The sequence below is a fragment of the Lagenorhynchus albirostris genome, chromosome 18 (genome assembly GCF_949774975.1).
Source record: "Lagenorhynchus albirostris chromosome 18, mLagAlb1.1, whole genome shotgun sequence".
Classification (NCBI taxonomy): Eukaryota; Metazoa; Chordata; class Mammalia; order Artiodactyla; family Delphinidae; genus Lagenorhynchus; species Lagenorhynchus albirostris.
Genome location: NC_083112.1, coordinates 78327522 through 78353258, shown reverse-complemented (window position 1 = coordinate 78353258; position 25737 = coordinate 78327522). Strand labels below are relative to the sequence as shown.

Sequence of the window (25737 nt, the reverse complement as noted above, 5' to 3'; positions counted from 1 at the left end):
GTCAGGGTTCTGGATGTCAAGGCCCTGGATGTCAGGGTCCTGGATGTCAGGGTCCTGGTCCCACGTCAGGGGAGTGGCCACCACACTTGGGACCCTCCCAACCTGTGTCCCTGCCGCCTTGTTACAGGATCACGTCCCACACGGACGGCCTGGGTCACATACTTTCCTTTCTAGGTATCACATAGTATCTGCTAAATACACCTGTTCCACGTGGGCGGTCACAGATCTCATAATACACGAATTTCCTTGAACTGGCGGGAGTTACGTACCTAACTGATCCACTGAAACGCAAACTATACATACAGTGAAGACATGCGGGTTAACCAAATGTGGGAGGTTTAACACACGTGGCCTCCCCGTGCCTGCCGGGAGTTCCTGGGCTGGACAGCATCACCTCCTTCCATGTTGGTGACATCGCACGTGTCAGTGTGTTCTTTTACCTTAGTAAACGCTTAAGTGGGATATTACATATGTCTCCAGCTCCAGGCTCTGTGGGGACAACCATACCCACGACTCGTGGCACACGGCCGGGGTTTGGCAAACACTGCAGGAACGATGCAGTGGGCTCGCCTCACCTCGTCCTCTCGCTGACGTCGGCCAGATAGTGTGGGATTGCTCTTAGCGTCTTGACGACAGTGTCTGCTGCCTCAGATTCAGCAAAAGAGACCAGCCGAAGACGGTACCTCTGCCTAGCGATAGCCGGCTTCTGCCCCAGGGTGCCTTCCTCCCCCCGTGGGTGGCTGTCTGAGGGGCTGCCCTCGGGGAGGGAGCCTGCACCCTGGCAACCCGGGCCAGCTGCCCTGGTCGTAAAGGACTTCTGCTCTAGGACCTCTCGGACTGCGCCGGCCAGAGTCGGGGTCCAGAGCTCTCTTTTAGGCAGTGCTGTGATGACACTACCCATTCATTTGCCTTTTCCTGCCACGCCACGCGGCGTGCGGGATCTCAGCTCCCCAACCAGGGATCCAACCCGTGTGGGGTTGTAACCACTGGACTGCCAGGGAACTGCGACCCGTTCATTTAAAGGCATCTTAGTATCTTGTTATCGAAAGAAACTTAAGTTTTATCAGACGTGTTTCTTACATCCCGGCGTGACGCCCTCCTGCTTGTCCTGGTCTGACGTGGGACCAGAACCTGGGGGACAAGGGGCCTGGGGACAGAGGTGGTAGCTCTCCTGACCCCTCTTTTCAAGTCAAGGTCCCTGGTTTGCAGGGCTTCCCCCCACTCTCAGCCTCAGCACGGCCGTGAACATCCTCCCCGTGGAACGGGATCGGTGGGAGGACGCTTAAGGTGCGTGAGCCTTCACGGGGCGCCCTCGCCGGCCCCTCGGGGCTCCGGGCTCTGCGCACGCACGGAGCGGCCGGGAGGCTGGCTGTCGGGGAGCCTTCGCTGACGCTGGGCCGCGGGGACGCCCGTGATCACGCACGCGGCGGCTCCACGTGCTTTCCCCCTTCGCACGTGGCAGTTTTCTACCATAAACACGCTTTATAATCAACGAGTCCTCCGGAAAACAGAGCCGTGCGTGTGACAGCCGAGTCGCAGCGTGGAGGCCGCCGAGCGCGATCCCGTGTAATTGAAAGTCCCGGAAAGGCAGAGCTACAGAGACCAAGTGGGTGGGTGGAGGCCCAGGGAGCAGAGGGGCCGCGGCTCGGGCGGGCTCTCCGCCTGGGCCGCGTGACTGGACCGAACGCAGTGAGCCCGACGGTGCGCGAATTACACCTGGAAGCTCTAGAAACGTGTGCATCTCCCCAGCGCGCCGTGCAGACCTCCCTCTGAAGCGGCGCTCTGAGCCGCAGGTGCCCCCACTGAAGAGCCAGCCCTGGGCAGACGGCTTCCTCATTGGTGCCGACCGCCCGCCCGGGACAGAAGAGGGCGCCTGGCCGATCGGGGAGGCTCCCGACGGCGACGCGGCGACCAGAACAGGGGCCGGCGGGGCAGGCTGAAGGCTGGGCACCCGGCAGCTGCCGGCAGAGATGGAGAAGTTTCAGGCTGCGATGCTGCTGGGGGCCGTGGGCGATGCACTCGGGCACGGACACGCCTTCGGGGAGGACAGCGCCTCGGGCCCCAAGGTCCAGAAGGAGCCGGGAAAGGTGGGGGGACTGGACCACCTGGTGCTCTCTCCAGAGAGGTGGCCGGTGAGCGACAACACCATCATGCACATGGCGACGGCAGGGGCCCTGGTCACAGGTGAGGCTCAGCCCCAGCGTGCCGGCGGGCGGGAGTGCGGGATCCCGCGGTGAGGGGGGGCCCGGGGGTCACCCGCTGCCGCTGCTGAAACCAGCTTGTCACACCCGGGTCCCCAGCAAACCGGACGTGCCGTGGGTTGTGTTCCCACGCAGCCTCTCGGGTGACAGTATCACTCTCTGCTCATCTGCAGCCCCAGGTTCTTAAACCGGGACTTTCACTGTTTTGTAAACATTCACTCGGCCGAGCCTCTGTCTCTAGGGTTAAAACCAACCGAACGGCTCGCTTCGGGGTCTGGAATGAGGGCTCAGCTTTTCACTGCGGGTAGTAAGCCTGCTTCTGAGTTTATTTCAACAATACATAAAATAATAAGCCAGTTTGAAGTTTGGACCCACTACGATGAGATTTGGGGGAATTACTTCTAAATTCCAATGAACTGTGGTTAAAACGCCACCTACCAAAATAGGATTTAGCTCGGAGAGTTGCTGCAGTTTCCCAGTTGTCCTAAAAAGATGCTATGACTTGAGGGGAGACACGCTTCCTTAAGGAGCAGGTTGATTTTCGGAGCAGGTCTTCACTGAGTTTCAGAGAAGCAGCGGGTGTCTGTGAGGCACACCTTCCCCACAGGTATCGAGTGGTGAGCTCGTCACTGCAAAATTAGAGCTTACGGCAGCTCTGAAGTGGCTGGAGCATGCGCGTCACCCTGTGCTCACCCCGCGGGCCGGTACCAGCAGCCGGGTTTAGCTCTGCCGTCGCCACGCAGGAATGCCGTCTGCTCCGCCGGGTCCCAAGTAGCCGGGGGGGGCCTAAGGCACCTCAGATAGGACAGCGCCACGGCAAGCTGGTACAGCAAGTGTCTTTCTGAGTCTGCAAACTCCGCAACCGGGGGCAGCGGGGGCTGATTGTGAGGCTTTCAGGCAGGTTCCCGTGTCCCTCCGTGTCAGTCCGTGTGCCCTTGTGTTGGTCCTCACCTGGCAGAGCCCACGGCGTGTCTCGTCCTGTGCGGCGGCCCCAGGACAGCTCCCGGCTCGGCCCCCGACGAGAACGTGCTCCCCCAGGTTGGATCAAGTCCTGTCCCCTTGGCAGGAATAGGGCGGAATCCGCCCCGGGTGAGGACGGTGGCAGTGGGCCCAGTTCCGATGGCTGCGGGCGCAGCTGGACAGACGCACGCCCTCTGGCCAGCAGGTCACCAGGGCGCGCTCGGGCAGGCCTGCGCCCCCAGAAACTCGGCAAGCGAATGTGTTTTCAGCTCCCTAAACATACAAGTTGGAATTTCATTTACGTTTAGTTTTCAAACAGCCCAGCTTTTTTCTTTAATAACTTTGGAGGGTGTGTGGCCTCTGTACACCACGCTGTGGATTCATTTAATGGCAGAAGTGCTCAGGCTTTGCGATTAAAATCCATTGGCCAGCTCTGGCCTCGGCAAGTGACCGCCCCTCGCTGAGCCTTGTCTGGGAGGAAACAGTAGACAGACAGGAGCCTGACCCTGCAGTGATGGGCGCGTTGTGGGGGGGGGGCGTCACGTGAGGTCACCCAGTACAGGTCAGCCAAACCCAGTGCCACCCAGGTGACAGCCTGGGCGCCCCTGTCCTGTGGCCCATGGTCTCCGAGGGACTCGAGACCACGCTTGTCCCCAGAACGCCTTCCCACGAGGAGGCAGTGGGGACGGTGGGCAGCGGGCCCTTGGCCGCTTCGCTGACAGGGAGATGGGAGAGGGTCAGCTCCCTGTACCCTGCACGTGGGTCCCCGAGGGCCCGAGGAACAGCAGGTTTCGGGCCAGTTGGGCGTCACGGATAGAACCGCGAGCCGTGTGTGAGGATCCTGGGTTTTCCTAGATTCTGGTGTGTAGCTAGAAGAGGCACAGCAGCAAACCACAGCATCTGAAATTCAATGAGATCCACAGCGCATCGTTCGTCTGCGGTCAGGTTTCTCCGGGGAGCCAGGGTCCTGTGAGCCGACCCCAGACTCTCCCTCCTCCTGGGGGGATGGGGCCGGACGGCGGTCGTCGCTTCCCTTGTCGCTGCCTTCCACCCGCCCCTTGTCTGACCCTGCCCCCCACACACACCCCCTTCCGCCCCAGACTTCTGGTGCCTGGACGACCTGTACCGTGAGATGGTGCGACGCTACGTGGACGTGCTCGAGAAGCTCCCGGGGCAGCGGGTAGACCCGGCCACCGTCGAGGGCTGCTCGCAGCTGAAGCCCGACAACTATCTCCTGGCCTGGCATACGCCCTTCAATGAGAAAGGTCAGAGCATGAGTTCCTCTCCCTCCAAGGCCACGGGGCTACAGGGCCCCGCGACACTACCCTGCCTGTCACCCCACTGACCGGTCGCCCAGGGAGCCAGCCAGCCTGGGCGCCGGCTTCAGAGTCACTAGGATGCCCAGCTCCTCTGTCACCATCCCTGGTTTAGGAACATTTTCCCACTGCTTTCCCTTTAAATGTGTTATTTTTAGCCAGTGCATCAGGGAAAGCATACACCACCTGCATAAATGTCTGTCTCTGTGATGCTCTCATGTGTCCTCGGGGTGATGTTATCAGGCAGCTGCAGTCTCTGCCCCCAGGGCCTCTGCTCCTGGGGTCCTGGACATGCCCTCCGGGTTGACTCTGAGGGCATACCTGTCCTTCTGGGTTTACCTTGAAGGATGCCATCAAATCAAATGCCATCAAATCAAACGCCATCAAATCAAACGCCATCAAATCAAACGCCATCAAATCGAACGCCATCAAATCGAACGCCATCAAATCGAACGCCATCAAATCGAACGCCATCAAATCGAACGCCATCAAATCGAACGCCATCAAATCGAACGCCATCAAATCGAACGCCATCAAATCGAACGCCATCAAATCGAACGCCATCAAATCGAACGCCATCAAATCGAACGCCATCAAGTTACTGGCACATAAAGAAGCAGGAGCCGTGGTCCATAACAGAGACACAGCAGTAAATCAGAACTGACGAACCCTGACGCAGTCACTAAAGTTACCAGGTAAGGATAGAAAATAGCGTGGATTCGATATTTCTGCAAAAGGTTAAATAGAGACACGTAGGTGTAAAAAAGAGCTACGTCACAGTTCCAGAGAAAAACAGTGCAATGTCTGAGTTTAAAAAGCCACTGACGGAGGGGCTTCCCTGGCGGCACAGTGGTTGAGGGTCCGCCTGCCGATGCGGGGGACACGGGTTCGTGCCCTGGTCCGGGAAGATCCCACATGCCGCGGAGCGGCTGGGCCCGTGAGCCATGGCCGCTGAGCCTGCGCGTCCGGAGCCTGTGCTCCGCAATGGGAGAGGCCACAGCAGTGAGAGGCCCGCATACCGCAAAAAAAAAAAAAAAAAGAAAGAAAAAAATTCACTGACTGAGATTAACAGCAGATTAGACATTTCAGAAGAAAAGGTTAGTGAGTTCAAAGGCACAGCGATAGAAACTATCCAAAATGGGACATACAGAAAACAAAAAGAAGCGCAGAATGTGGAAAGGGCACCAGGGAGCCAAAGCGCAAGTCAAGGCACTCACGCACCTACAGCTGGAGCCCTTAAAGGGGGGGGGGACAAAAACGATGTGGAGAGATGGTGGCCAAATGTTTCCAAATTTGACGCAGAACGTAAACTCACATGCCCAAGAATCTCAATAAATTCCAAGCACAAGAAACACAAAGCAAACGACACCAAGGCACATGGCAATCAAACCGCTCCAAACTAATAATAAAGACAGGAACACGCCTGCAGTGCCGACCACCAAGGCAGAGACGGCAGGTTCTCGCCAGAGGCAGAGCCATCCGGGTGCAGAGAAAGCACCAGCCAGACCGACACCCAGAGGACGCCTTCCCGAGTGAAGGCCAAGTGGCCTTCGCAGACAAACGAACTGAGGAGTTCATGCCGGGCAGGTGCCCAGGGAGAGATGCCCAGGACGTCCTTCGGGCAGGAGGACACCACCAGTGGGGCAGGGAGGCGGTGGAAACGGTGAGGACGCGGGTGCTGACTTATTATTTAACCCTCTCTAAAAGATGTGGCATTAAAAGGAATAACGATGTGGGCTTCCCTGGTGGCGCAGTGGTTGAGAGTCCGCCTGCCGATGCAGGGGACACGGGTTCGTGCCCCGGTCCGGGAGGATCCCACATGCCACGGAGCGGCTGGGCCCGTGAGCCGTGGCCGCTGAGCCTGCGCGTCCGGAGCCTGTGCTCCGCAGCGGGAGAGGCCACAGCAGTGAGAGGCCCGCGTACCGCAAGAAAAAAAAAAAAAAGAGGAAACATATCGTTGAAAGCATACTGTGCGTGCAGTTCTCTCTCCTACGTTTCCCAGAAGGAGCATTTCCTCATCCCGTCAAAAATCCTGTTTTTAGTGGCTGCTTTGCAACTTCTTTCCTCTCTTTTCTTTGTCAGGAATGTGGGCAATTTCCCTACTTCTGACTCATTTAAATGACCCTGTGATAATCATGGTAGCACATAGTTTTTGTACATCTTCATCTGGTTTGTGAGAGCTAGACTTCCAGAGCCGGCGTCCCTGGCACAGAGGTCTAAGACCAGGTATCCCACGTTCCACGCAGGCTCCGGGTTTGGCGCTGCCACCAAGGCGATGTGCGTGGGCATGCGGTACTGGCAGCCGGGGCGGCTGGAGACGCTCCTCGAGGTCAGCGTGGAGTGTGGCCGGATGACACACAACCATCCCACAGGTGAGGCAGCCGCGGGCTGCAGGGAGGCGTGGGGAGGCCGGACGGGAAGGCCTTCTCCCCACTTCAAAGTCGGTCACGTCACAAGAAAAGCAGGACGGCACCGGTTCCGAACGAGCCTGGGGTCTGGCTGGAGCCCCGGGAGCCGGCACTTCGGCTGGGCTGTCCAGCGGGGAGCCGGCGCCGCCGTCGGGCCCCGTGGGCGCTGTGCGCCGCGCCCTGGCCGGGTCCGGTGGCTGTGGCGGCAGAAGCCGCTCTCCCCGTGTGTCAGGACAAAGCGCTCGGGGTGCGCAGGGGGCCCACACTCGGGCTGGCCCCCAGGGTCGGGCTCCAGAGGGAGGGCGGGCCTGCCGACCCAGCGCCTGCCCGTGAGACGTGACCGGGGAGCAGCCAGCTCAGCTTCAGGAAAGGAGAACCCTCCTGAGTTCTGGCTGAGCTCGGCTCCTGGCCCCCGGGGTCGAGGGTGTCAGCTGCTCTCGGTGACTCTGCTCCTTTCAAGGTCACCTGCAGGGTCCGGGCTTACTGGTGTTGCCCCCGAGCCGCGAGGGCCACCCTGTGCCCTCCAGGAAGCAGCCGACGCGGGCGCCGTGGCACCTGAGTCCACAGCAGGCGCGGCCGCTGAGCCACGGACCCCACGGATGAGCCCGTCAGATCTCTGAGCACAAAGCCATGTAACTCAGCTGGGCGGCAACGTCCGGGTGGTGGAGAGGAGTTTGCTAACCCCCGACTCAGCAGAAGTGAATTAAACATAAACAGCCTTCCAACAGGAAAATGTTGAACGTTTGGAAACAATGCCATGAGTACGAGAGCCTGGGGTGAGAGTTTAAACATCTATAACATTGGTTAATTTATTGCCCACTCTTGTTGTGGCCTCTCCCGTTGCGGAGCACGGGCTCCGGACGCGCAGGCTCAGCGGCCATGGCTCACAGGCCCAGTCGCTCCGCGGCATGTGGGATCTTCCCGGACGGGGGCACGAACCCGTGTCCCCTGCATCGGCAGGAGGACGCTCAACCACTGCGCCACCAGGGAAGCCCTGCCCACTCTTATTAAAGAAATGTTGTTTCACATGTTTAAGAGCTGGGTAATTTATCTATTACTAGGCTGGTGACTAGGGTCGGACAGCACACACTTAATACCGGGAAGCACGTTTTAACTCCGCTCTCCTTTGCAATTTTTGAACTGCCTTTGGAGGCAAGTGTCAGTTTTTCTTACCTTTACTGCCTGGGAGCGTGCGTCCCAGATCTGGAGCTGAAGCACCCCATGACGGGAGGTGGGCTGTGGCAGGTGGTCAGGACGGCAGCTGGACCCCGGGCGCGAGAACCAGACGCTCGTCCCTGCCCCAGAAGTGGTTGCGGCTGACGCCTCCCTGGGGTCCCGCTTCCCGTGGCCACTCGTGGGGCAGCTCTGCAGGGGCTCACCCGGGCTTGGATCCCGTGCCCACAGCAGCACTTAGAGGTGGGGATCGTGCTCTCCCCACCCCGCCTCTGCCCCCTTGCAGACGGTAACTGAAGGTCAAATTGGCAAAGCCCAGGGACACAGCGTGTCCAGCACCTGGGAGGGGGCGTGGCTGGTGCCAACTTTGACCCTCTCTCCTGCCACCCCAGGCTTCCTCGGGTCCCTGTGCACGGCCCTGTTCGCGTCGTATGCCGTTCAGGGCAAACGGCTGGAGCAGTGGGGACGAGACATGCTGAGGACAGTCCCGCTGGCCGAGGAGTATTGTAAAAGGACCATCCGGCACCTGGCAGGTGAGTCCAGCCTCCCTCCTGACACCCTCCCCCAGCACCTTAGAAGGAGGTGGGCTCCAGACACACCCAGAGCAGACTTGGACAGACTGGGGGGGCCGTGTGACAGGCTGACCCCGCAAAGAAGGTCTGCAGTATTGCCTGGCCAGAGGGCGGAGGGTCAGGCGAGCACGGGGACCCCCTCTGGGTTCTCGAGACGCGGGCACCCCCCCGACACACACACCCGTCATCCACGAGCCGTTGCAGCTGCTGCTGCAGACTTTGCAGCAGCGTCCTCCTAAAATGACTTCAGAAAAGTCGCTTCAGCGCCTCTGGAGCTTGGAGGTCAAGCTGCTAGTTAGGGATAACGAACGTCCTCTCTCCTGACTTCGCAGGCACAGTGTTGAGTTAATAAAAATACACAGGTTCAGGGCTCCCCTGGTGGCACAGTGGTTAAGAATCCACCTGCCAAGGCAGGGTACACAGGTTCGAGCCCCGGTCCGGGAAGATTTCACATGCCGCAGAGCAACTAAGCCCGTGCGCCACAACTACTGAGCCTGTGCACCACAACTACTGAGGCCACGCGCCTACAGCCCGTGCTCCGCAACAAGAGAAGCCACCACAGTGAGAAGCACGCTCACCACAACAAAGAGTAGCCCCCACTCAGCAACAAAGACCCAACGCAGCCAAACATAAATAAAATTAATTTTGAAAAATACACAGGTTCAGAATTTTCAAGAGAAGCCACTTAAAAATAAAAATACTGCGATCGCTGCCTTAGTTCAGCGCATTGTCAAGCAATTCTTTGGGCTGGTTTCGATCTCCATCTTCCTTGCTGGTATTTCAAAGTAGCTACAATGTGAGCATTTTCGAATTTCCCGAGCCTTAGCCGAGGCGGAGGGCGTGGGCTCTGCCTCCTCCCTCCCGCCCGCTGCCCACGGCGCCCAGCTGGACGGCCGCCACAGCCCGCTCACCTGGCCTCTGTGTTTAGAATACCAGGAGCACTGGTTTTACTTCGAAGCTAAATGGCAGTTTTACTTGGAGGAGAGAAAAATCAGTGAGGACACGGAGAACGAGGCCAGCTTTCCCGACCGCTACAGCGCGGAGGAGAGGGACAAGGTAGGTCTGCCGGCGACGTGGGTGGCGAGCAGGAGCTGTCGGGGCCACCGCCTGCCGCCCCCGGCTGTACGGGACCCCGCGGTGGAGGTGGGCTGAGGGAGCAGCTGGCAGGCGGGGCCGTGGAAGGCTTTTCGAAGGAAGCCCATTGCAAATGGATGGTGCTTTTATCTTTTCATTTTCTCTGATTATAAGCACGATTTGTGCTAGAAAAGTTGAAAATGTGAAAATAGTCCATCTCACTTCATCTCTTCTAGGGACTGGGGATAGAAGGATGAATAAGTCTGTGCAAGCCACCGGCATTCCCCATGCTGAGAAACCCCCCCAAGTGGCTGAAATTGTCAGGATCGTGTTTGGTAGCATAAGAGAAACCGCTGTAACTGCGGTTTAACCAAGACAGAAGTTCATTATCCTCACGTCAAGGGAATCAGAGCTGAGTCAGAAGCCCCTTGCAGTGAGGAGCTGAGGATCCTCTGTCTGGCTGCTCTGCTGTTCTGCGAGCACGCCTCATAGTCCAAACTGGCTGCTCCCACTCCAGCCAGCACATCTGCATTCCAGGTGTCAGGAAGGAGCAGGGGGAGAGGAAGGGTCCACCCTTCCCTTTTTAGGTGCTTCCTACCACCCTTTCATTTATCTCTCATGGGCCCCCCGACGCAGAAAGACTCAGAAACACCGTTCTTCTTCCTGTGGAGATGCTGTTGCCCCAGACCGACACTGACTCTGCTGCTAAGGCACAGGGGTGTGACCTGCCTGCGTCCACCTCCCCGGCCCAATCTGGCCCCTGCCCCTCGTCAGCCTTCGCCACAGACCCACAGGGACCTGCTCTGAGCCACCAGCTGCTCAAACCACCATGGCCTCCCCAACCATGTCCTCCAGCCGGCCTGCGGCCCTGACCACACGCGGCATCCCTGCCCGGCCTCGCGTATCCCTGTGCCCCACGCAGACCTCACATCACGCAGTGGCGCCCAGCTGTGCTGTCACAGCAGCCCCATCACAGCGCTCCAGACCCCCTGATGGCTGTCGCTGCCCGGCAGCTGGCATGTTTGCTTATCTGCGGCACGGCTGGCGTGAGGCACACGGGAAGCCAGTGCCCACCCGCAGCCCTGGGGCTGTGCACGGTACACAGGGGCGCCACGTCGGCGCACAGATGAACCCAGAAGCTCGTGCCCTAGCGCACGGGACGTGGTTCCTGGCGGCCTCTGACCTGTGGCGCTTTCTCCAGACCTACAGGAAATGGAGCTCGGAAGGTCGAGGGGGCCGGCGGGGCCACGACGCCCCCATGATTGCCTACGATGCCCTTTTAGGAGCCAAGGGCAGCTGGACGGAGCTCTGCCACCGGGCCATGTTCCACGGAGGTGAGATGCGCCTTCTCGTGAGTGTGAAGTAAGAGGCCACCAGCCAGGCCCTCCTGCCGGGCCCCGGGCTCCCCACCTACACTGCTGGGACCTCCGGGTGCCCAGGTGTGGAGACGCGACACCTCCCGGGGCGGGGGAGTGGAGAAGGGGCAGCGGGTCAGGGCCGCCGGCGGACGGGGTGGGCAGGAGGCTGAGAGCCTGAAGCGGGGGCGGCGGGGGTGGTGCGCGGCGCGTGCGCAGGACCCGCGGGAGGTGCTCACCGAGCGCACCAGGGTGTGCGGCTGTCCCAGGAGGGGAGGGGACCCCCCGCCCCCGTGCCCGGCACCTCCCAGAGCAAACCTGGGCTTCGACTGAGGCCAAGGGCAGAGGCTGAGGTGGCCCGGCCTCCTGGCGAGGGGGCAAGGGGGCCAGGGGGCCAGGGACCGCCGTGCAGCCCTGAGGGCCGTGCATCGTTCTAGGTGAGAGCGGGGCCACGGGGGCCATCGCCGGCTGCCTGTTTGGGCTGCTGCACGGCCTGGACGCCGTCCCCGCGGGCCTGTACCGCGAGCTGGAGCTCAAGGAGCAGCTGCGGCGCCTGGGCGAGGAGCTCTACCGCCTGTCCACGGAGGAGAAGTAAAGCCCCTTCCCCCCCCAGCCCCTGGCGGCCCGCTGGTGCCTCTGGGGCCCCGGGGGGCCCCCCGCAGCTCGTGTGACATCTTAACTTTCCTCCCGATTTCAGAGGCCTAACTGCTGTATAAAACACATCGTTTGTCCTATGAGAATAGTCTTCCCGCCCTGGCCAAGCCTAGTGCCTCACTGACGTCCCTCTGGACGCAGCAGCCCCACCTCCAAACGCGAGGCCACGGAGGGCCTCTGGGACACTCGGTGTATTTTATCCTGTCGCAAAACTAACGCATCTGCTCACTGATTCCAATAGCACCCATAAGCACGATGGCTCTGCTCGGACGGCCTCCTCTGTCTGCAGGGCGCCCAGCACGGTCTCTTTCTAGCTCTTAGGCGTGCGGTCCGACACCTGCACACCTCGGGCCCCCAGCCTCACGGGGCCGCACCTGGCGCTGCGTCTGCGTCCTCGCCGCCGCGTGCCCAGAGCAGCTGGAAGAGTGGCCAGCGCCTGCGCCTGCGGGGCCGCGCGCTGTGTTTAAGCTCCAGCCACGTGTGTCATCTCACTAGATTTAACGCCAGCCTCTCTCAGAACGACTAACTGATGCAGCCAGGAAACGGGGGCCTCGTGCGGCCCGCATCCTCCCACGTGCCGCCCTGCCCCGGGCTCGCTGACGAGGACAGAGCTGGCCCTGTTCCCCGTGGCCGGGGCTTCTCCACACTTGCTCTTGTTAAAAGTAACCCTGGACACAAATCTCTTTGAAGTAGTCTCTGGTGTGAGTAAAGTAGCGGTTGGTGATTGACGTGTAACATGTGCTTTGGTGGCTTGGCTGGGCCCGTCTTGTGACCGCAGGCCCCGCGTGCTGAAGGCTTGCCTTGGCGCACAGCCGGGCCCGTCCCTGCCGGACACGCAGACACTCAGCCCCGAGGCACCTCCCGGCGTCCTGGGCGAGGGGACGGGATGGGCATGTTTTCCACAGAATCCATCACTTTGCACTCCTTGGGCAAGGGAGGCTCTCAGCTGTGCTGGACAGAAACCTTGGGCCATCCTGTACATGGTAACACAGTGGGCTCCACGCCGTGTTTCTGAATAACTGGACTAACCTTTGCTGCTCAAGATGCTTTGCAGTCAGAAGAGGCAGAGGGGGGGACGCTCCACCACGCGGGGTCCAGATAGGTTTAGGGGGGCTGGGAGATTAATGACAATTGTCTTCCAGGAACAGAACCCAATTAAGGTAAGTCGACACTTTCCCAGACACACACGACAGGCTGGGCTTCCTGTGTGGAGTCTGTCCTGTGTCCCCGGCTTTCCCTAAAAGTGGCCCTTCACGATCTGCTGCGCGGAAGGGAAGTGATCAGAGGAATGGGGGTGGCTGCATTGGAGGCCACTTGGTCTCCACCTTTAGTGACGATGTAGGAGAATTAAACCCATCCTGAGAATCAGGGAGTGAGTCTCCTTATAGACTGATTAAATTAAAACACATGAATAGAAATTCATCAGCATCATAACGTAAGAGTGGAACTATCTCCCCATTTCCTTTTCCTGTTCCAGAGAAAGGCAACAGTTGAAAAGAAAAACAAAACCATAAGAAGTACTGACGAGAATTCCATACCTACTCAAATTGTTTTAAAATTTAACACCTGCTGATTTCATTTTTATTAGAAAAGTGATAACCTGCACACGGCTTCAGAAACTCAACCCCGTAAACGGGGCATGTGGGGAACAGGGTTCCTCCAAACCCTCACCCGACTCACATCACCAGGCACCAGAGAAACCATGGGTCACGATCCCTTCCTGTCCTTCCAGAAAGTTCTCTACACATACGGCCGGGAAGGGGGGGTGTTTGCATACATGCGTTTGTGTTATACACACACACACACACACACACGACTTCCCTCCACAAATAGGAATGACCCATTACCTGTGATTTGCTTTGGGAATTTTTCACTTGACGGCTTTCTGGATACTTTTCTGTGTAGTCACACGTGTGCCCCTCGGGATTTTTAACTCTTGCCTGGAATTCCGTTGTTGACGCGTGAGCTATCATGCTGTTTTCCTCCTGCACCTGTGGCCACGCCCCCGCCTTAGCGGCGCCCGGCGGGAAGGGTTTGCGTCCCCAGGGACAGGTGCACGGCCCTGCCCTGTGGCGAGCTTCCAGACTTCAGGCCGATTTCAATTAATTCCTGTCCCCAGACTCTTTGCTTAGAGATTGTGCATTAGATTTCCCAGCGTTTTCATGTCTGGAAGCCAGATGATGTCCCCCCCAGCCCCCCCCAGTCGGGGGAGCCACTCGGGGCTGAATCGCGGGGCAGGACCAGAAGGGCCCCCTCGGAGGGTGCAGCGGCCCCACCACCAGGTCTGCCCCTGAACCCGGGCCTCCTTAGCGGGGGGCTCCGCGGCGGCGCTTGACCGCCCCGTGCTGTGGGTTCAGGGGTGGGAGAGGCCGTCCGACAAGGCACTCCCTGAACGCCCCGCCGGCCTCCCGGACCCATCGAGGCTTCACCACAGCCCCGAATCTGCAGGCAGAGCCCTCGGTGAGCTATGAACCCAGCACCCGGAGCAGACGGGATGGGAAAAACGGACCAGATGCCACGTGATGGAGCAGGAAATACCTAACTTGACGTTTCACCCAAACACGGGGTTTAAAAACCTCATCACCGAAATTCACCCCAAAGGTGGGAGTAACTCTTAGGTAAGAGCGCGGACACCGTGACCACTTGAGTTAAAATCTCTCCCGTGTTGGCTCATCTCCAGTTAAGAAGTAGAAATATAAGGCGAGCACCCCTGATGTTACAGGGAAAGACCAGCGTGGGGGAAATGGCAGCCTCGAGGCTTTCGGGGCTCCACGCGCCCCCGTCACTAAGGGCGGCTCCGGCGCGGGGCCACACACTAGGCCGTGCCTCCCCTGGCCGGCGCTCAGGCTCTGGAGCCCGGTGACACCCAGCCAGAGCCCACGCCTGGCCCCAGGGGCATCTCCCCTCAACTGCCAGGCCCCCGGGGACACAAACGAGGAAACGCTTGCTAGCTGGAGCCTGACCACAGGGCCCTCAGAACTGCACCCCCCCTGGGGGCACAGGACCAGGGGAAACCCAGAGACACCCCCCCAGGGTCCCAAGTGTCCCCACTGGCCCAGGGCCATCTGTGCTTTCAGGCTGGCTTTGCTGCATCCCTGTCCCATCTTAACCGTTTGTTTTCAAGTACTTCAAACACACAAACTCACAAAACAGCTCAAAGAATCCGTATACCCTTCATCCAGTTTTACCCACTGTTGCTGTACTGGGCCCCGTTTGCTGCATTGCTTTCTCCCCCCTCACTACACGCAGACACACAGAGACACACAGACACGCACAGACACAAAGACACGCACAGACACATAGACACACAGAGACACACACACAGAGACACATAGACACACAGAGACATGCACAGACACACACAGACATGCACAGACACACACAGACACACACACAGAGACACAAATAGAGAGACACACACAGACACACATACACACACATACACACAGAGACAAAGACACGCACAGAGACATGCACAGACACACACACACAGAGACACATAGACACACAGAGACACAGACACACGCACAGACACACAGAGACAAAGATACACACACAGACACACAGAGACATGCACAGACACATAGACACACAGAGACACACACACACAGAGAAGAGACACAGAGACACAGAGATACAGACACACACAGACATGCACAGACACACAAAGACACACACACAGAGACACAAATAGACACACAGACACACATAGACACACATACACACAGAGACAAAGACACACGCACAGACACACAGAGACACAGACACACACACAGACACATACACACACACACATAGACATGCACAGACACACAGAGATACAGACACACGCACAGACACACAGACACAGAGACACAGACACACACACAGACACACATAGACACGCACAGACACACAGGAACACACACACACAGACACACAGGAACACACACACACAGACACACAGACACACATAGACATGCACACACACATACACACAGAGACACAAATAGAGACACACAGAGACACAGACACAGACACACAGACATGCACAGACACACACACACACACAGACACAAATAGACACACACAGAGACACGCACACCCAGCAGTAGTTGTCACTAGACATGAGGGGAGTGTCCGCAGAACACTCTGCTATTTAAATCCCGGGTCCTGAAATAGCATCCAACCCCCAGGGCCTCAGGCAGCCCGGTTGGATGGATGGCCCTCTGTCCACCATGACCAGGGCCAGGCGGGAAGGAGCGGGACCGTGGGCCCCGGCCCAGAGGACGCCCACCAGCCTTTATCCAGGTTTATTTCCAGGAAACACAGAGGTTCAGGTTGTCAGGCTCTGATGCGTTGGCAAGTTTCAGCCGGTAGCTCCCTGGCCACTAAAATGTACAGCGCAGTCGACCCATGTGCATTTGTGCTTCGGTGGGGGAACGGCTACTGATGAGGGATGCGCAAGCCGGAGCCTGCAGTCAGCGTGAGAGCCGCCCGCCAGCTCCCCGCCAACGGCCTGCAGAGACGGGGGACGACAGCCTCTCCTCCTTCCCGTCTCTTCCGAGGGGAGGCGAGGCACTTACGGAGCACCTGCTGCGCGCAGCCCCACTTGGCGCTGGGGGAGGGGTGGCTCGGAAGGTCGCTGTGTCCTCCTGGCCTTCGCGGCTCCACGGGGACGCGGGAGGAACCGCAGCTGGAAGGACAGAGTGCGCGGTGCGTGCCCCTTCCGCACCCCGAGTGAGCGGCCACCATCTCTGCCCCAGGCCGGGAGGACGAGGGGGTGACGTGTCCCTGTCTCTGCCCCCTGACCCCCAGGCCCACAGCTGGGGGAAGAGTGTTCGTGAGACGACGGTAGATAGCATGGCCGCGTGGCAGATGTGAACTCACTGTGTGTCCTGGGGCAGCACACGTGCTCTCGGGGCACAGGGGATCGGCCTGGAGGGAGGTCACGGCCGAGAGTGGGGAAGGGGGTCTCAGTGCCGCAGAGAGTGCCCCTGCCAGGGCGGCGGGACGGCCAGACCTGTGCCCCAGGAGACCCCGTACCTCAGTGGGGACACGGGGGCCGGGGGACATCCAGTCGCTGCCCCAGGACATGTGCTGACGCGTGGTAGAGCAGGCCCAGGCCAACCAGGCCCTCGATGAAGCAGGACAGGCTGCCCCCGTGGAGGGGACAGGCCCCCAGAGGTGCTGGACGCTGCTCCCGTTTTAGGACAAGGATGGAGTGGAGGACCTCTGCTGGGAACGCAGGGTCTGCGTCCTGCCCCATCTGTGACTGCCAAGGGGGTCCGGTTGGTGACCGGGGGTGGGAAGGGGTGTGTTACCAACAGTGACTCTGATGTCCCTGTATTTTCAAGTGACCTCTCGGGAGCCAGAGTTACTGACGGGACTAAATGAGGAACCTTTGCTGCAGCGCTACTGTTTAGATTGGCCCCTAATGTTCCACTCCTGTCCCGGGATGGGCTCGGTCACGTCCATGCCGCCAGGGGCTGGACATGAAGCCACGGGCCCACCGGTCCTCCAGGCGGTGCTGACCAGGCCGAGATGGGCTGGGCCGACCCCCCGTGATGGGCAGGAACTCTCACCCAGGCCCGAGGTGCCTTGGGAGCAGGGAGGTCCCAAAAGAATGTGCTGGGCCTGCCTTCAAGTCTGGCCGGACAGGCAGACTTGAAGTCTGGACAGAAGGACCTCGCCTCCCCAGGGGAGCTCGCCTGCCGTCCACTCTCAGTGACTTCGGGGTGCAGAGGTCAGGACTGTCACCCTGCAGGAGGCACTAAGAGGCCTCACAGGACCAGTGGGGACAAGGCATCCGGGCCACCGGGAAAGCAGGGTCCTGAGGGATGGATAGGAGCTCGTCAGGAGCGTGGCTGTGCCGGGCCGGAAGGCTCAGCGCGGGGAGAGTGTAGAGCTGGAACAGAGCCCAGCACAGCCAGAGTTTGAGGGGAGTGGAAGACGGCAGGGCAGAGAGGCTGGCGGGCGTGCGCAAGGTGCAGCGTGGAGAGGCGCTCAGGGGCGCACCCGGCGGCCAGGGCCCTTCCACAGGTGCTGCTGTGAGCCCTGGGAAAGCAGGGAAGGGACGGTCTCCCCGCGCAGAGGCTGTGTGCCACTGGGGGCCACGCAAAGCCACACTCCGCGTGCTCTGTGCTGCACCCGGGCCTCTGGCAAGGATGAGACGTGCACAGCGGGAGGCACCCCAGGGACGTGCTAGGGGCGGCGCCTGGGAGCTGTGTGCTCAGGCAGGGACCCCAGCAGGGGACACGAGACGCCCCGCGCGCAGGCTGCTCAGGCCCTGGGGTGGGAATGAGCTGGGACCAGTCGAGGGCCAGTGCACCGGAGCCTGGCTGCCCAGCGAGCCCAGGGCACATCCCCCTCTCGCCAGGGCTCAGCACAGCCCGACCCCTCAGATGCTCGGCGCGGCCCCAGATTCAGCGGTCATGTGTTTTCGGCTGTGGCCATCCGGCAGCCGTGCCGGCCCTGCAACCTCAGAGCTCAGTGGGTTCAGGTCTGGGTTTGTTTGCGGAGCCTCGTCCGCCACGTCAGGGTCAAACCCACAGTGGTCTGAGGCTGGAAAGTTCTCGCTCCATGCCAGCCATTCTCAAAGTGGCTCCCAGGGCCAGTAGCTACGGCCACTTAGGGGACTTGCTGCAAATGCAGGTCTTGGGTCCCTGAGACGTCCGAGCTGGGGCTTCTGGTGGGGTCACCTCACTGGGCGTCCAGGTCCTCCGGCATCTGAGGATAATGGGAGCAGCTGCATTCTGCGTGGGTTCACTGCGTAGGAGTGAATTTGGGGTTCTACAGAAAATTCTGCGGTTACATTCACTCCCCTTCGCTCCTTGAAAGGAGTAATTGTCCGTCCGGGATCCACTCCCAGGCAGTGGACGGGCGCCCGGCTCACCCAAGGGGCTCACCCGTCAGGGGGTGAGGCCAGCAGGGGCCCCATTGCTGTCCTCCCATCACGGAAGCGCTCCTAACGGCTCTTAAAAGAAGTTTGTGTGCAGCTTCCAGAAACAGAGCTCTCTCTCCTGCGAAGTACAGAAAGAAAAGTATGTTCGCACGTTCCCTTCCAGCCTGCTTTCGGTCTGTGTCTCCGCCGGCTGCGTCCTGAGCACTTTCCTGCTGTAGATTGCCTTCCCTCAAACTCAGACGTGACGTTTCTTGAGGCCCCTGCCCCGTGTCAGGCACTTAGGATGTGTCCCGTTTTCAGTGTCACATGCAGCACACTAATCTTTGCTCTGCGACCTGATCGTCTCTTTGGGATGAACAGCAAGCCGTGCTGATGGCTGGGCTGCAATTCTGGGCACGTCTTTGCCAAACTACCGTCTGGAGAGGTGGAAGCCCCAGCTGGGAGGAGGCTCCGGCTTTGCCAGTGCTGGGCAGACGCGCCCTCAGGGGACAGCCTCTCGGCCTGGACCCGCTGGGCTGGGGCGAAGGGGTCTGGGGACAGGGCCGTGGAGGGTGAGGGCTCAGGCCCCTCAGCCTCGGGGTTTCCCTGAGAGCATTCCCGAGGGGGCTCAGCAGGGCAGGTCCCGGCCGGTGCCCCCAGCCCTCTTCCCCTCTGCTGGGCAGTGAAGCCCGCGCCCTCCTGCTCCGGGGGCCGCGCCCCAGCTCCCGCCCCACAGCTGAGTCTCCCGCTGCCTGACCCGCCCAGGGCCTGGGTGGGGACGGTGCCCTTGGGACTGAATCAGAATATAATGCAGTACAGTTAGAGGAAAGCAGAGAACACACAGAGAAGGTGAAGCCTTTATGCTTTTCTCCTAATTTATGCAAGAAAAACATGCCCACTACAAAAAAAAAAAATGTAAATACCTTACGCTCTCCAAAGCCCTGCAGAGGGTACAGTTTAGAAAACATGGCCAGTTAACAGAAAAGGAAATAGTGACCCAAAGTTCTAGGCGGTGGGCAACCCTGACTCTCCGAGGCTGCCACAGGGATACCCTAGAACCCAAGCCGCTTGGCGCCCAGGCTTCTGTTCCTGGACTTCTTGGGCTATTTTAAATGGGATTGTCCCATAAGAAATGTTCCAAGGAGCCGCCTTGGAAAAAACGATGATAAAATCTGTGACGATTTTCTTTTCCCTACAGCCCCAGGAGCGGCAGGATTTGCAGCAATGAGACGCCCATCGATGTCCAAGCCCTAAAGAAGAAGGTCAGCAGGGTGACATGCGGCCCCGCGGCCCGAGCCATCCTCAGCAGTTTGCTGCTCTACACCACCGAGCGCGAGGACGGGCCCCAGGGGCCTCCTCCCGCCAGGAGGGCAGAAGGCGGGCTGAGCAAGACCGGCCCGGTGCCGGAGCCCCAGGATGCCCCGCGGCGACCCACACGCTTCCAGCTCCTCAAGGCCAAGTTCATGGGCACCGGCCGGGAGCCGCGCCTCAAGAGGACCCGGGAGGTGGGGCGGCTGATCTTCAAGGACAGGCAGGGCCCCGGCAGGAGCCTGGTGACGGCCACTATCCACAAGCTCCTGGAGAAGACCAGGGAGGGAGCCGACCGCCCCCCACGGGACCGGGAGCCGCTGGGTCGCGAGAGGCCCCGGGGGCTCCCCGCCGGGAGGGGCTCCGTGAAGAGCATCCTGAAGGTGTTCTTGGCCGCGGAGGAGAAGGAGGCCGCGGAGAAGCCTCCCGCGGAGCTGCCCAAAGCCGCCAGGGGCCCTCCGCCCAAGGCGGGCGGCAGGCGGAGCGCCGCGCTGGCCAAGCTGCGGGAGACGTTTGAGCGGAGCGGCTGCCGCTGTGCGGAGACCGGCCTCCTGCCGCTGCGCGCGCACGAGCACAGGACGAAGCGCCTGCCGCGGGGCCCGCTGCACCGGCCCGAGCGCCGCGTGCTCCGCTTGGCCACCTTGGCCAGCACCTGCATCCGGGCGCCCCCCGCCCGCTTCCTGGCCGGCTCGGCCGAGCCCCTGCTGCCCTTCAGCATCGCCACCGTCGTCTGCGGCCCCCGCAGCTGGATGTCCCACGGCGCCAGAGTCACCCACGCGGATCTGCGCCGCGCGCCCAGAGGAGAAACGGGCACGGCCCCCCGCGCGCGAGAGACGCCCGGTGGGAGCCAAGCGCCAGGGTGGGGGCAGCCCCGGCAGCCCTCCGCGCCCCGGGCGACCGCCCCCAGGGACGGCCCGGAAACACTGCTCCCAGGTACGGGGCCCGAGTGTGTCCCCAGGGCAGTCCCCTCTCCCGTCTCCCCCTGGGGTGAAGTCCTTCTTGGCTGCGAGCCCGAGCTGAGCCCACGGGGACCAGCCAGCCCGGGGGGCACGGCGGCATTGAGAGGCGACAGGACGGGGGCTGCCCAGGGGAAGAGGGGAGCAAGGCTGGGCCCCCCGCCGGGGCTCGTGGGGGGCAGAGCAGGGGCTGCCCCCGAAGTCACCCTGACCGTCTGCAGTTCAGAGGATGAAACGGAAAGAATGACTGCAGACTCGGAGCCAGACCCCCTCTTCGCTGTCCAGGAGAATTGCCCAGAAGAGAGAGCGCCAGGACAATTCCCTCCACTCGCGGCGCACGCAGCCCAGGCCGCGCAGCGCACACAGCCAGCCATGGAGCCTCCGCAGGTCGCGGCCAGACTGCCAGCTGTCCACAGGGTGCCGCCCCCTCCTGTCACCCTGCAGAGGGCAGCGGTCCCTGAAGACCAAGGCTGGCGTCTTCTGGGAGGAGAGGGTGTGACTGGAAATACAGGAGCTTCACCTCCCACTATGGCCGAGGGTGGAAGCAGGGGCGCCCCGTCGAGGGCAGGACGGAGCCCGGCAGGTCTGAGCCCACCCACCCTGCCACAGCAGGGCCCAGGGGCAGAGCCAACGCTCACAGCGCCTCCGCAGGATGCTGCCTGCCATGGTCCAGACGTCCCCGAGGCAGTTCCCACGACGAAACCGCAGAAAAGTTCCCCCGGAGGAAAGGAAACCAGACGCAGCCCTGGGACTTCACACAGGCTCCAGAAGCACCAGGACACCTGGGGAGAGGACGCTTCCCAGCTAAGTTCTAAGACGCCTCTGCTGCGGGGACGGGAGGAAAGGCCTGTTGATGACGCCAGCACCTCATCACATCGGTCCGCGGCCTCGGAAAACCGATGGAGGGGACTCACTGGCTGTGCCCCCGGCGGTCAGCAAGTGCTGGCGCCCAGGGTTCCCAGGAGGAGCGAGGTGAGTGTCTCCATGAGGCCAGAAGCACCGGCCCAGGACGGGAGGAGGCCTGAGAATCTGCCCTCGGTGGACAAGAGCCCCCCTCGTGAGCAGGAAGGACACAGGGGGCCCCCGTCGTCCCCGGAGCCAGCCCGGCCCCCGCTGACGGCTGAAGGGAGCGCCAGCCGTGATCCTGGTGAGAACAGAGCGAGCTCCTTAACTGAACGAACACAGCCGAGGAGTGTCAACGCCCCCGGGCGGGTGATGGCTGCAGGGGCCTCCAAAAGCCCCCCAGCCCTGGTGCCAGGTGACGCCCTGAGCCCCGGAAACAGGGCGGCCAAGGAGCAGGAGGAAAGGGGCGCCGCCCGGCCCGCAGGCCCAGGTCTCGCGGCCGAGGAGCCTGATCGCCAGCCCGGGGGCGGCAGCGCGTGCAGAGCCTCGGGGTCCCCACCCGCCCCGCCTCGGGAGGCCGCCGGCACCCACACCCTGCCTGTCGAGCCCCGCGTGGCAGCTCCAGGTGAACTGGCCGCAGGCGAAAGGAAGGTGGCAGCTAGGGGCAGAATCTCGGGCGCTGTGTGGCAGAGCCCTCGGGGGGGCAGCCCAAAGCCCCCGACTCCAGCCCCAGATCTCCCGGTGCCACAGGGGAGCCACGTGGCGGGGACTCCAAGCCGCGCTTTGGGCACTGGGCCACCGCCTTCTGGGGACCAGCAGGCCAAGGGCGGGACGTGCGTCTTACCCGGGGAACAGCTTCCTCCCAGTACTGGGCCTTCCCGCCAACCTCCCCCCACGTCCACAGCAGCGGATGGGCCAAGGGCGGACCGGGTGGCCCAGAAGCGCCTCGACCTCCAGGCCCCCAGGGAAGTCGCGGGCGGGGAGAGGGCCAGCCTGGGCGGCGGAAGAAGTCACCGTGCGCAAGAGGAGGGGCCCCCGGGGGCTGCGAGGCTGGGCGGTCCTGGAAGGAAGGGAGAAGGCCTTTGGGGCGAGAAGGCCCACTCGAGTGGGGCCGAAGAGGCTGTGGACGGCGACCCGGCGGCCCCGGTGGAAGCTCCCGCCCGGCGCACTGGGAAGAGGCCAGAGTGGCCGCAGAGGCAGCAGGCGAGGCACACAGAGGGCCCTCCCCGGGGACATGGGGCCCCGGCTGCAAAGACCCCAGCTCCTCCCCACCCAGGGAGCCCGGCACACCCTGCCCAGGCCCAGGCTGGCAGGACGGCCCCCCCTGACTCGGCTCAGCCTGAGAGCAAGGCAGCAGAGGTGGCGCCCCCCGCAGGCAAAAATGAGGCATCCCGGAGACCAGCAGCCTCCAGGGGTGGTCAGGGGGCTCGCGGAGAGCCATGCGGGCAGGGCGAGAGCCCGACGGCCCCTGGCCCCCGGCCAGCACCAGGCTCTGCAGTGCCCTCGGCCGCGCTAGGGGGCTGCCACACGGCCCGCGCCCCCGCCCCGGGGGGGCCCCCGGACACCCCCGGGGCAGGGAGGGGCACACAGGGACGCGGACGCGGCGGCAGGGGCGCGCACCTGTCCAAGTACAGAGCCCAGAGCTTCAGAGACCAGAGGTCCTTCGAGCTGTCCTTTAGACCAGCCATCCTCAGGGCCAACGACACGTTCACGCTTCCAAAGTGAGGCCCTCACGGGAGCCAGCGGCCCGAGGCCTCACTCCCTTTCCTTCCTCCCGGTGACCCTCGGCTCTGAGCGCCGGCGCCCGGTCTGCGGGGTCGTGTCCTCTGTCGTGAGTGGCCCTGGGAGGACGGGAGCCCTGCGGCCAGTACACTCCGCCCACACCTGGCGTCTTCACGGGCGTCAGGCTCACGCCCGTCTCTGCACAGGAAGTTCTGACCTTCGGTGCTGGACTTCCCGTGCATCTGTCCCGTCCCCTCCTGGGGCGTGGCCTTGGGTTTTGAGGGCACTCTGCCTCTTGCGGGGTCACCAGCAGGTGCCGACATGACCCCTCCCGGCTCAGACACGGCCAGGGTGGTGAGTGGCCCCGACTGGCCCTGCCGGTCCTGGAAACAGTCAGAGGGCTTCAGTTCGACATGGCGACCACCGGGGGGCGGGGGGCTGCGTCCATGACCCCACAGCCGCCTGACAGTCAGGGAGCCACTGGGATCCGGGTGTGGCCTCTCTGTCCACCCAAGCCTGGCCGGAGCCAGCGAACCAGGGGGAGTCGACTCCAGAGAACAGCGACCGTCAGAGCCGCGAAAAGGCTGTTTTCAGGTGCACGATTCCCAGGACGGTTTCATTCAGAAACTGGTGAGAAAAGTAACCCAGTCTCGTCTGACCCGCCATCATCACAGCAGCCTCTTCGGGGTCTGCAGGGCCTGCAAGGCCCTGGACGGGGCGCAGGTCGGTGACGGAGTGCACACTCCAGCCCCGCCGCCCTCCCGCACAGCGTCCGAGTGTTTCCCGCCAGAGACGTTGCTCAATTGCAGCCCTTTCCGTCACTTAGACGATGCGCTTTCTGTCTAGAATATTTGAACACTGTACAGAAGGACAGGGACGGAAATAAAAACCACTGGTCGGGCATCACACGGCCTGGAGGTGACTTTGTCGCTGTCTTGCTGTTAGTTCTCCGAGCGGTTCCCTCAGCCTCTGTCCTGAGGCACAGACACAGGGTCACACCGTGTGCAGCTGAAACCTTAGTCGCAGCCATGAGGCAGACTGAAACCTGGCGTGGGGGGCGCTTAGGGGCCCCGGGGGTCCAGGCCGAGCCGGGTGGGACTCCCCCAGCGCCCAGGCTGCTTTTGATGACATCCCTCTGCGGAAAGCACGCCCTGCTCTTGAGGCTCCGCGATGCTTGCGGCCCTCACAGCTGAGTGACTCCCCGGAGGATCCTGCTCGTCCTGGAGCAGCTCCCCTGACGGGCGCCCACCCTCCCTTGCTCTCCGATTTGAAGGTTCACTTGCAGAGACAAGGCTTCTGACCTGAGCTTTCATAGGCACTGAGTAAGAACCGGCTCTGTCCCATCTCCTCCCAGGACAGGTCTGCCTAGGGTATGAACGGGCGTGGTGGCCCGAGTGGCCCTGAGCTCGGCAGGGGGCCAGGTGGAGGCAGGAGGTGTGCAGCCAGCTGTGCTCTGTCCAGGGAGGGGCTCACCCCTGCCGCCCCCCCTTCTCCAACCAGGCCATTAACTTAACATCCAGCAGACTGGAAACGTCCTCAGCATCAACACTGGGCACGTTTGAGGGTCGCAGCTCCAGGGGGCCTCCCTCGGTCACCCCTCCAGGTATGCGTCCCCCCCTCTATAGAGCAGGCAGTGCTCGGGGCCCAGCCAGGGGTGTCTGCAGCCTGAGAGTTACCTGCACCCACAGTGCTGCCCCGTGTCCAGTGTCTGGGCAACTGGATGAGGACCCCAACTTCTGGGATGGGGACCCTGGGGTGGGCGTCTCACCTGCTGAGTTTCACTCCCACCAGTTGAGAGCTGGAGTGGACAGGACCGAGGTCTCTGGCTCGGGGGCCGGCCCACCTCCAGGAGGGTGGTCAGCACGTGGGCTGCGGGGGTCCAGACTGCCCCCACCCCAGGAGTCTCGGGAAGCCTACACCAGGCTTGGGGTCGGCCGCTGGAGCTGCAGAACCCAGGATGCTCCTTGGACAAAGCACAGGGAAGGGTCCCAGCAGAGGCCCGGACCCTGGGCTTTTCCGTCGTCCCTCGACCACACCTGCTCACAGCCGGCATCTCTGCTGGAGCTGGAGTTTCCCTTCCCGCTACCTACTGCACCTGGCGGCCCCATCTGGTTTATTCTTTTTATTTATTTCTACTTTGTGGAACAAAGTATTTGAGGCAATGTTTGGCAAAGAACGTGATGACAGATGGAGGAGATAAAAGTACTATATTCGCTGGGTGTTCCCTTTTTAAATAGACCAGAACGTCCACGGGAGATGCAGCCGGTGGTCTCACTTCAAGTGGTGGAAACATGACCAGAATCCACCCGGGTCGCAGCCTCGGAAAAGGTGTA

The 25737-nt window shown here is 61.5% G+C and overlaps 1 protein-coding gene across 3 annotated transcripts; it reads left to right on the top strand.

The window, feature by feature from the left end:
- The first annotated feature begins 1849 nt into the window (after positions 1-1849).
- On the top strand, positions 1850-24307 carry ADPRHL1 (ADP-ribosylhydrolase like 1). Of its 3 annotated transcripts, XM_060129500.1 has the most exons (8): positions 1850-2184; positions 4262-4426; positions 6724-6849; positions 8451-8591; positions 9559-9686; positions 10906-11038; positions 11497-11650; positions 19774-24307. In XM_060129500.1, exons 1-8 carry the CDS (start codon positions 1971-1973, stop codon positions 23405-23407), a joined length of 4695 nt encoding a protein of 1564 aa, XP_059985483.1. In that variant the 5' UTR covers positions 1850-1970; the 3' UTR covers positions 23408-24307. The 3 variants fall into 3 exon arrangements, with proteins under 3 accessions (XP_059985483.1, XP_059985485.1, XP_059985484.1); XM_060129502.1 differs by lacking the exon at positions 19774-24307 and having other exon boundaries at positions 1852-2184; positions 11497-12437; XM_060129501.1 differs by lacking the exons at positions 1850-2184; positions 4262-4426; positions 6724-6849 and adding an exon at positions 7497-7661.
- The last annotated feature ends 1430 nt before the right edge of the window (positions 24308-25737 follow it).